Source organism: Cyphomyrmex costatus, unplaced genomic scaffold, assembly GCF_001594065.2.
Source record: "Cyphomyrmex costatus isolate MS0001 unplaced genomic scaffold, Ccosl1.0 scaffold5, whole genome shotgun sequence".
Taxonomy (NCBI): Eukaryota; Metazoa; Arthropoda; class Insecta; order Hymenoptera; family Formicidae; genus Cyphomyrmex; species Cyphomyrmex costatus.
In genome coordinates this window covers 5147552-5158401 of record NW_017279267.1, presented here as the reverse complement: position 1 = coordinate 5158401, position 10850 = coordinate 5147552, and the positions used below count along the sequence as shown (strand labels likewise).

The 10850-nt window shown below is 32.4% G+C and overlaps 4 protein-coding genes across 6 annotated transcripts in view; 2 read left to right on the top strand and 2 right to left on the bottom strand.

The window, feature by feature from the left end:
- The first annotated feature begins 1991 nt into the window (after positions 1-1991).
- LOC108778293 (uncharacterized) lies at positions 1992-3748 on the top strand. Its single transcript, XM_018545423.1, has 5 exons — positions 1992-2116; positions 2309-2374; positions 2615-2683; positions 2981-3184; positions 3717-3748. Exons 2-5 carry the CDS (start codon positions 2341-2343, stop codon positions 3746-3748), a joined length of 339 nt encoding a protein of 112 aa, XP_018400925.1. The 5' UTR covers positions 1992-2116; positions 2309-2340.
- A 982-nt stretch (positions 3749-4730) lies between these two features.
- On the top strand, positions 4731-5844 carry LOC108778405 (transmembrane protein 179). The gene is made up of 2 exons (XM_018545578.1): positions 4731-5045; positions 5118-5844. The coding sequence occupies exons 1-2, from the start codon at positions 4936-4938 to the stop codon at positions 5656-5658; spliced, it is 651 nt and encodes a 216-aa protein (XP_018401080.1). The 5' UTR covers positions 4731-4935; the 3' UTR covers positions 5659-5844.
- Positions 5845-6345: 501 nt separating this feature from the next.
- On the bottom strand, positions 6346-7640 carry LOC108778434 (uncharacterized). 2 transcript variants are annotated; one of them, XM_018545611.1, is made up of 4 exons: positions 7554-7640; positions 7078-7222; positions 6575-7021; positions 6346-6451 (listed from the first exon to the last, which is right to left on the bottom strand). In XM_018545611.1, exons 2-4 carry the CDS (start codon positions 7192-7194, stop codon positions 6410-6412), a joined length of 606 nt encoding a protein of 201 aa, XP_018401113.1. In that variant the 5' UTR covers positions 7195-7222; positions 7554-7640; the 3' UTR covers positions 6346-6409. The 2 variants fall into 2 exon arrangements, with proteins under 2 accessions (XP_018401113.1, XP_018401112.1); XM_018545610.1 differs by lacking the exon at positions 7554-7640 and having other exon boundaries at positions 7078-7264.
- Positions 7641-7997: 357 nt separating this feature from the next.
- The window catches only part of mtTFB2 (mitochondrial transcription factor B2), a 10131-nt gene continuing 7278 nt past the window's right edge, over positions 7998-10850 (bottom strand). Inside the window, exons 1-4 of one of the 2 annotated variants that reach the window (XM_018545598.1) lie at positions 9633-9664; positions 8705-9550; positions 8318-8628; positions 7998-8199 (exon numbers count right to left, since the gene is read on the bottom strand). In XM_018545598.1, coding sequence (XP_018401100.1) covers positions 7998-8199; positions 8318-8628; positions 8705-9550; positions 9633-9656 — 1383 coding nt within the window. In that variant the 5' untranslated portion in view covers positions 9657-9664. Of the gene's footprint in view, positions 8200-8317; positions 8629-8704; positions 9551-9632; positions 9665-10850 lie in introns of those variants that run through there. The other variant, XM_018545599.1, reaches the window with a different exon arrangement.

The following is a 10850-nucleotide window of genomic DNA, read 5'->3' as shown; positions in this document are numbered from 1 at the left end:
CTCTCACACGCGCACCGCTCGCGTCCATGACGCTTAGCACCAATCAGTGCTATCAGGCACAATACAGTGCAAAGCCTGCCGAGGCTGTCGATTGAGATCGCGCGAATCGCGCCACCACTACCGTCCGTCCCATCAGTTCCAGTTTAATCAGATGATGTTTTCTGTATGCCTAGTATCTTCGTCGCACACCAGACGTCGCGATCGTCGCGATTGACGATGTTCTCTTAAATTGAGATTTGGATTAAAAATTGATCAATCAAGGTGCCAGCACATGCGGCGTAATGTAGGGGATTCACACTACATCCGATACGTATCGTATGATAACTCTGCAATCAATCAGAAAAATCGTTTATCGATACGAAGCAAAATCCTGTTTTCTGATTGGTTGCAAAGTCGTACAACGAAAGTCGGATGCAATGGGTGCATCCAGAAGCACGACCGCTCATTGAGCGCTCAATGAGCTCTTGTACCTGTTTGGTTTATATATTTAGATCTAATAGAATATGCCAATCTTAAATAATTTCTGATTATTTCTGAGGTATTATTATTGAGGTCATAGAAGACAACTCTTCCGCCATGATACTGTGCAGGTTAATGTAAGTAATCTGAGTCTCAAATCGAACTTGTGATCGAAGTCAACCCGACCCGGAGTCGGGTCGAGTTGGTTAATCGAAAACGCTAATGGCTCCAACACACTGGACGCTCAAACGCTTGCCGCGCGGCAAAATGTGACGTGGTAGCCAATGAGCTTACAGCTCCTAACATGTTCATTGGCTACCGTGTCACATTTTGCCGTGCGGCAAGCGTTTCCGCGTCCAGTGTGCTGGAGCCATAACTTCGATCATACTATCACCACTGGCTAAATATCTAATGCAAATTTCAAGCCATTTCGAGAGGAAATTGGTTCCCTTAATTATTTACATTCTTCTTCAATTTTAGGCCCCACTAAGGTAAACAGTTTATCAAAAATGTCCATCTGTATTCTAAAACAATTAAAATACAACGATGGGTCAGTTATTAACATTGTAATTAAATTGTCACTGTCTCCTTGAAAAAGCCGTTGTTCCACAGTATAAATTGATCTAACCCATACACTTTTTTGAGCTTTTTTTTACTCCAAAGAGTTTGCTTTGGGTTCGTGCGCGTAGGAATGTCGGAAAGAAACATTTTACGTGAATAATTATGTAAAATAAATAAATTATGAAAAATAAAATGTTAATTTAAAAAAATTTTTTTGCATTCACTCACTCACTCACTCATTCTCTCTCTCTCTCTTTCTTTCTCTCTCTCATTTTTTTTCTTTACATTAATACTTTCTATTACATTCATATCTTCATACAATTGCATCACATTTTTTAACCCACCGCGTATTCAATTTTTTATATCTGACAGTCGGCAGTTTGTAAATATAATAAGTGGGACGGAAAAATGTGCTGCATTATATTTTTAATAAAAGAAAAATAAAATAAAATTAGCGAAAAATAGTTTTAACATTTATAGTAATATTTAATAAAAAATGTATAAAACATATATATTTATTAAATAAATAATAATAAAAATAAAAAAAGAAGTTTTAATATTAGATAACACCTTTTTATGTATTAATCTGAATACAAAATGTGTTAATAGAGTTTCTGAGCAATGTGTTAACTAATGTTATTAACATTTTTTAAGATTGCATTATATTTTAGATGTGTGGAGAAATAGTATATTTCTCTATGTTAAATAATGCAAACTTAAATAATGTTAATAACATTAGTGAACACATCATTCAGGAACTTATAACCTGTTATATTCAAATGGATATGCGCGTATAGGTTTAAATATCCCCACTACTAGTCACGTGACCCTTTTAGTTCCAATTTTGGTGTCACAGAGCCAGGTGGCGGCGATGGTAAAGAGTCTGTCGTCCCTTCTTCCAAAATAGAAGTTTTGAATTTTGAAGTCTTATTGCATCACCTAATCACCTTCTTCTTTTTCTTCTTTATGCTCGAAAGATTCAGGCTTCTTGTTGCATTGTGTTGCATATTGTACCTGTCTTGGACGGATGCATCTTTGTTGGGTGTTTGTTTCGCGGGCACTGTACACCGAGACACCACTATCGTGTCTCCAGATAGTAAGTTTAATAAGGCTATGTGAAAGTCCGTTTTTTTGCCTATTGTATAAAACAACTAATGTTAGGCCTTCTCTTTGGAAACCCATCAACAACTCTCAAATATAGTCCGTCATACTTATTGTATAAAAGTACATAATATAAAAATATTTATTTTTTGACAAATTTATTTATTGTTGTATTATTTCTATACAGGTAACAATAATAATTCTACAGAAATAAAGTCAATGGAGAAATCAGAAATATTCCCAGAAAAACCAGGTATATTTTTCTAAATTTTTTTATACAATAGTACACAATATAATATTTATTTTTTTTGACAAATTTATTTATTGTTATATTATTTCTATACAAGTAACAATAATTAATTCTATTAATAATAATTCTATCAAGTCAATAGAAAAGATATCAAAGAATTATCAAAAATAATCCAAGAAAATGATTTATAAATTAATAAATTATTTAATCTATTGTCATCTGTAACCACTGTATCATCAACAGGAAAAAGATCATATATAGAATTTGTATGCTCATCTTCAGAAGACAAAGAGGAAGACATAACACCACCTAGTAAGATAATATCTTTTATAAGTAGGATGAATAATCCAATTAGTTATTTAGGTTTAGTCATTTATTTATAATTTTTATATTTTACAATATATTATTAATTTAAGTAAAACAAATAATAAAACAGTTTTCTATAATTTTAATCATAAATATTTTTAAACAAATTTCTATATAAAATTATGTAAGTTTCAATAAATTAATAATTTCGAATCCTAAGATTATATAATAATTAGGATGTTTATAGTATGTAAAATGTGTTAACATAATTATATGCAATAATAATGTCTTTATTTTATTTAGAGAAAATTCCTCGAAGAGTTCCAGTAAAAAAGTTAACGGAAAATATAGAAAAACTCACAGAGGAAGCTCAAAAGAGAAGACGTAAAGGAAATAAAAAGTTCCTTCGGATGCTTTTTAATTCTCTGGATAAGATGCTAAGTATTTTAGAAAAGAAAGTCACAGAGGGAGCTGAAGAGAGAGGACATAAAGAATATATGGATTTGAGTTGGATGCTTCATGATTCTATTGATAAATTATTAAATATTTTAGAAAAGATATAACTTTATTTATAATACAGTTTAGATTCAAATAAGTAGAGGTGTTTGGAAAATTACATATGAAGGATTTTACGTTATCAATTGATTAAAAAATATTTTTTCTTGCTATGATAATATCCATTATGATAAATTGCAAATTAAGCATTAAAATAGTAAATTAAGCATTAATAATTTTTTGATATGCTGATACTTTATTTAAATTCAAGAATACTTACAACTTTATTATTCATAATTTTGATATAAAGAACTTTGTTATTCTTTATTTTTGCTAATTTTTTTGTTCGTATTATAAAATATGTATATATTACAAAATACATAAAAGATTCATTTTACTTTCACAAAGCGCAAAAAGAATTAAGCAATGTCATACTGTCTCAAAAAAGGTCTCTCTCTCTCTCACACACACACACACACACACACACACACACACACACACAAGAATATTATAAAATTAAATTATAATATATGTATAATTATAGAGCGTTTACGATTGTTAGAGGTCTTGTATTAGCATGACGAAATATAATATTTAAAATTTTGCAATCATTACACATTCATGTAATCATAAAATTAAAGGAAATCGCAATCTCAAACGAGGGAATATTTTTAAAACTATTTCCTCATCTGATAGGTTCACGTAAAATGATCTAAACGAATACACCAATAAGCCCGGATCTACAATAGAGTTTTAAGCTATAAGGAATGGACGAATCATAGTCGATTATTCTCCTCGAATTCGACTGTAATTAGTTAATTTCTTACAGCTTAGGGCTTAAAACACGCGAGCGCTCACTCAACTGTTATGAGTCCGCTGAACGCGCCCATTAGGGTGCAGCCACAATAGAATCAGAAATTTCAGCCTCTCATAAGTTATGTATACCAATGTATTCGATTTCTGATAGGTTGAAATTTTGTATTCCTTATTCCTTTTATTGTTACTGCATTCTTACAAAAGTCGTAGTTTATGATTATTCCGAGAGAGAACTTACCTCTTTTTTTTTATATTTTATGTGTGTGTTCCTAACTCATTTAAAAATTCCGTAATTTACTAGTCTTCCGGGAAAAGGCTTCTTTCAATTGACTACAATCCACTGATACTACGAATGCTTTGAAGTTTGGGCGCGTTCAGCGAATTCAACAGTTGAGTGAGCGCTCGTTGTTATTGGAGTATTCTTTTAGATCATCCAATCAGAATTTTAGATTTAGAAGAATGCACCAATAACATTGAGCGCTCACTCAACTGTTGAGTCCGCTGAATGTACCCCCATTTTTTGATTGGTCAATTAGTATAATTCTTTCTTCCAAATGGTCAATCGAAAGCTTCGAAACATTTTGTAGTTTCACGTGAACCGCACCCATTGATGACCCACACCGTCAACAAGTTCGCATTTTGACAAGTGCGAACATCATGGTGGTCTGTTTTCTGTTCCTGCACTAAACTGCACTAGAACTCTCTTTCTCGTTTTCAACAAAAATATCAAACATATGCCTGTCTTACTTTTAAGTTTTAAAAGTGTACATACACCAATTCAGTCACAGAAAACAGACATCTGATCTGAATTAATCGTTCGTCCTTGATGATCGATCTGTGTTTATGCTGTGTCAATGAAAGAAATAGAATGCATGAATTCCGGTTTTTATCATAATCACGTTTGCTTTTCGTGAGATACTCTCGTTCGATCGTCCCGTACATACAATATGGCATTGTTAAATATTTTGCTGCTCAGTCAAATAGCAGGCTATGTCGTGGCCCTTATTCTATCGCTCTGCATCATCGTGCCTATGAGTCTGCATCAAGAAGAATTTAGGTAAAATCGTGGCTCGATATGACAATCGTGAATTTTTTTATTATACATCACGAGTTTTGTTTCTTTTTTTAGGGGACATTGTCTTTTGTTTTCAACCGGAGTATGGCAGGAGCCAGATGGCCAGTTTGTAGTAAATTGGGCGTCACGGTTATACTGCAATTATACGATATTCGTAGGCATGGTACTCTTCATAACATCGGCTATACAGATCTACCGATTGTCTATGTTTATGTGGCACGGCGAAGACAGTTCATTTCTCTCTGCATTTGTAGACGTTGTAACGTCCATCTTTCTCGTCACTCTGACCTTAGTAGCAGCGATTATTGTAACCTTAGGTTTCATAACTTGGTGTCAATGTATGACCAAGAGGTTTCCATCATGTGAATTAGCAGCTGGAAATGCTATTGATAAGGCTGATGATATTGATACATCAGGTTTTCATATTGAACTTGGTGCTGCTCAATTTGGTATTTGGAGCAGCTTGTCGATTTGGGTTGGTTTGTCTGTTTTCGCTGTTTTAAAACTGTTAAGGTACCATCAGCTAGAAAATATGAAAGTTTCCATGTATAGAGAAAGGCAAAGATTAATAGAAGCTACCACGAATAATCAGTAGTAACAGCCAAATTAATAGTTAGTGGCCTGACATTTGTTTCTCAGGGTAATTTTAATAATGTGTGTTTGTTAATTGCAAAGACAAACCAGATCTAAATCTCAAAGAACGTATTTGCGTGAAATTCTTTATTAATTTTAAAGCGCAAATAATTACTATGAGCAGAGTTATATATCGATAAAGTGATTTATAAAGAATATACCAGAGATTTTACAAAAAATATAGCAAATTTTTTATTAAAAGATTAGTATAATAGTAAAATATTTTTAAAATTTACAAATTTGTTATTGTTATTTATAATTGAAGAAAATTTATTTAAAATCCTTAATATATATATTTTGTCTTTAGTCGTTTTTCTAAGTTTAGATATATAAGATTTGTAGAAAGAAATTGTGTCAACAATGTATATATTATCATTTATATGTGAATGAATGTAAGTATAGTTATAGGAATATAATAAGTAATGAAAGTTATATAGCAATATAACACAATTGCTTTTTAAATATATTTCTGATTTATTATTATTAATTTTCTGATTTAGTTATATAGTATACTATATACATATGTATATATGTATATGTATCTAATTATATCCATGTGCAATTTAGAATAGACTCAAATTAAGATATAAAATACAGATACTTGTTATTGATGCCTATGTTTTATTTAATGTTCTTTAAGTATGTTTATTATAAAGTATGTAATTTTGTACATAAATTACAATACAAAATACACATTTTTACATTTATCGAAATTATCCTGATGCAACCCGACGTACTCTATTATAACGTTTAACCTGGAAAATTGAATATACGTGACATTGTAATATATCTCATATGTTGAATCATACAAAATGTATATAAGATATCGAAATAGAAAATATGCGACAAACTGAATTACGATACTTATGTATTCATACTTTTTTGCATACTCCGAGTGTGCTTCGACGACTACCTGGTGGACATGTCCTTGAGGGAGGGTCAATTATTATGAAAGGTGCAATATCTGTTTCTACACATTCCAATTGGAAGGTAGTTTCGTTTACACCTATTACTCCATTAGGCGCACATGGACCGCCTATTGTTCTAAGGGGATAGCATGTGCCATTGAATGGAACCTCGCCATCCTTGAAGCAAGGATTTTCCACGCAACGAGGGATCGCATCATCTTCAGGAAGAACAACATAATTCTTGGGTGGACAAGGACCTTGTCTGTAGGCTTCGTGACAGGAATTGTTCAACGGAAAATATAAAAATCGAGGTCTACAATCACACACCCAGGCATCTTTTGCACTATCTCCTGGATAGAGAAGCATGTCTTTTGGGCAACGACCTGGTATTGATATGGGTATACGGTCATCTATTACCTGCGGAAATGTTTGTATGAGAACAAAAGCTTTATATAATGTTGTATCAATATTACCGTAGAGTTGCCACCACTGACGTGAGACGTCTCCTCATCAGTTGGATATGCTAAATCCTGACTCCATGTCACATGGTTACATATGAAAAATATAAAACCGACGTACAAACACTTCATCTTGACGATATTGAACAAGATTGAACCGCTGAGAAAATTATACATATATTTTTATAAACGTTAAGTGTAAACAGAGAAAATAGAAAATATTTATTAATATATAAAAATCAATTAAAGCCAGAATATATAGAGAATAAATATTATTAACTGATTAAATAATGAAAAGATGTCAAAGACGTTTCCATCTATTTCCAATCTCTTTCACTAGCAAACTAAAAAAGAGAGATATCAGCAAAATAGATATATACTAAAAAAAAATCTTATAAATCTGAATAGTCATTAGTAATCTTATCTGCATTAAACAACTGCATTCCAGTTCTAATTGATACTTTCAATATTATAATGAGTGGATTCCTTACAATTCTTAGCAACACACCGTTTCCTTTCTGGTAAAAGCAGAATAAAATAGAAATATTACATAGATGTTAGTAACAAGTAGGAACTTGTGAATTTGACAAAGATCTAAGATTTTCTCGAACGTATACGCGCAATTATACTGAGCGATGTAACGGCAACTATGATGTTTCAAGGCTAACCACTGTGAAACAAAAGAAAATGAAAGAGTATACTGACCAGAGTGATGATCTTTTTCACTAATACACTAGCAAGTTCTTACATATGCATGAGAGTAATCTGAGAAGCTGTTTACGTATGATATAGGAATTGGAGAAAAAGAGAAGAGGAGGAGAGGAATCGATTAAATTTCTGAGAAAAGAGGAAAGCTAAAACTGTTCGAAATATTCTAAAATGTTGAAAGATGTTTTTTTTTACAATTATATATTTATAAAAACTTTACTACAAGATCATTCGTTAAAAAATTCAAATTCGTTATGTGCACCTACAGAGTCATTCATAGAATCTATGAAATGGCTTTCTTTGTATTCTGGCCAGGATTTAAATTCTTTAAAGAGTTCCAGTATTTGTTCTGGCGTTAAGTCTCCAAATTGTGTATATATCGTGTAATCTTTGGCTATGAGTCTAATTCCACAGTCTGGTATCCATTTTCTAGAGGCAAAACAGTATATAATTGTAAAGCAAAATGTAATTCTTTAAAACAAACAATATTTTACTTAGACTGTCTTTTACAAGACAGAGTGACTCTTGTAGGTTTTTTCATACTTACTCCAATGAAGGTATCACTCTGGTACGGCGTTTCTGCATGTGATGCCTGACAAAATAGGAAAATGTTATCCAATCTTTTGGCGATAATTGTGAGTAAATATCAGTTTTGGGCTCAAGTTTTATCACATATAGCTGGTTGTAATTTTGTTTTGCCGATAACAAAGCTGAAGTTCGTTTAAAGTTACGTTTCTTTGTCGACCAAGGTATAAAAGCTTTCCTGCTCAATGTTCCCAGCAGTTCATAATTAAACATTAATTTGAACATCACCTTTGTATAAGTATATATGTTTAAACTAGTACACATATTATATTTCTAAAACATATTACAATCAAATATTAGTGTAATTTTATCAAGTATAGTCCTAAAAAAAAAGAATGTATATACTAACATTCCACATAGATGGAAGTATCGCGATATAGAAGACAGGCCTTCCATAAAACATAAAACCATTGCGAAAGATTAAATTGTGTATAATAAAAGTAAATAAATTTGTATTATCACATGCACCTATTACTTGCATGTAAGTTTTATCTTCCCAATTTTTGCTATCTATTGCTTTAAAATTATCTTCATATTTTTCATCAGTGACTTTATCGTCGAAAAACACTCTTGTTATTCCAAAGAGATTAGAATTTTTAAAAGAAATTAGATTTAGTTTTCCAGGATATTTTGTACACAACATTTCCTGTATTTTACGTAATTTTAAATTACTTTCGTACAAGTGAATTAGTGGTACACCAGCTTTCAATAATTCTCTCGTTAATATACCAAAACCAGGATTTAATTCAACAACATAACACATATTCTTCAAGAGGTCATTTTTTATCAAAGAGACATATTTTACAGCGATATCTTTGTTAATCAAATGTAATGTAGATGCATTCACTTTTCTAAATAACATATTTTTTTCTTTAAATAATTGAATGATATCACTTATATCTGGATTAGTTTTTTGTACATAATTAATAATGTCCAAAATCTCTTTATCATGTGATATAGATTGTCCGATATATTCCATTAATTTGCTTTTTTTCTTTATTTTCAATAATTCTGTTTTTATTTCAATCAGTTCCTTCGTTTCTTGAATATCAATAGCTTCTTTTTGTTGCACAGATGAGTTGTCATTAGTCAATGTTGAACAATATACATTTATGATATGCCTGGTCCTTCTTGATAACCAGGAAGTTATATTACAGGTACAAAGCTTCTGTGTATATAACATTTTATATTCGATCTAATAGAATAAAAACAGAGAATAATCTTTAGAGAAGACAGTGTCCAAATACGGTAATTATGGAGAAAGCGGGCGACCTCACCAATTTTAATGAAACTAAGCTCATTCGACGCGTTTTTGCACGAAACGAAAGAATCTGGCAGAAAAAAGTGTCGCTCTGCCCTACGAACCGAGATATTAAGCGTTAAAGTTGACGACTATTCAGGTTAGGAAATCTGTCATACCGACTACATGTAGTGTTACGAGTGGCTGCGTTCCGTTTCAGGCATATGCGCGCATTTTATATAGTGAACGTCACGTATACTATAGTGGAATGCGCGCATATGCGTGAAACGGAACGCGACCTATTATATGCCTTCTTCATGCTCTCTGACTTTGTGCGCATGCGTTAAGTTGTTTGATTGGTAAGTGAAAAATGTAACGAAATCTGAAATAGATTTTCTTTTGTTATAATTGTTAAAAGATCGTATTAAGATGAATGCCCAGCCCCGACAGTACAATCGTAGAAGTCGTGCGCCCCTCAGCAGGGGGGGAGGGGGAGGTGACAGAGGTCTGCCCCGACAGTACAATCGTAGAAGTGCACTACATGTAGTCGGTATGACAGATTTCCTAACCTAAATAGTCGTCAACTTTAACGCTTAATATCTCGGTTCGTAGGGCAGAGCGACACTTTTTTCTGCCAGATTCTTTCGTTTCGTGCAAAAACGCGTCGAATGAGCCTATAGTTTCATTAAAATCGGTGAGGTTGGCCGTTTTCTCCATAAATACCCAAAACAATACACAACATGCCTTTAGTGTCTCTACCAGAGAGAAACCTGAGAGAGGACATAACGATCTAAAACCTGTAACCACAAAATACTGCCGCGCACTACTGCCCACTGCAAAAGTGGATGTGAACTACATGCCAGATCCACTATTCTGAGGATAACGCATATACTTTTCAAGACTGATGGTAAGTAGATATTCGCGGTTCGTATAATCGTATTCGCGCTACATAAAATGTGGATCAGAATAAATATTCCTCCCTGCAACTACATATATGTATGCTTACTTCCATGCGCGTGATGTTTATTATTAAGCTTAAAAGTATTAACATTAAAGATATATATTACACCCATTTTTTTTACAAATATGTTAAAATATATCGCGCGTGTTTATATTTTAAATAAGTTATATATACATATATATGATCCCGGCAATTAATTCGCATTTAGAGATTTCAACATTACAGAGCTGCTTTGTGAAGTTGGCACCTTAAATGCGAATATTGGTAAAATCATTATTGCATTCGTTTGTCCAC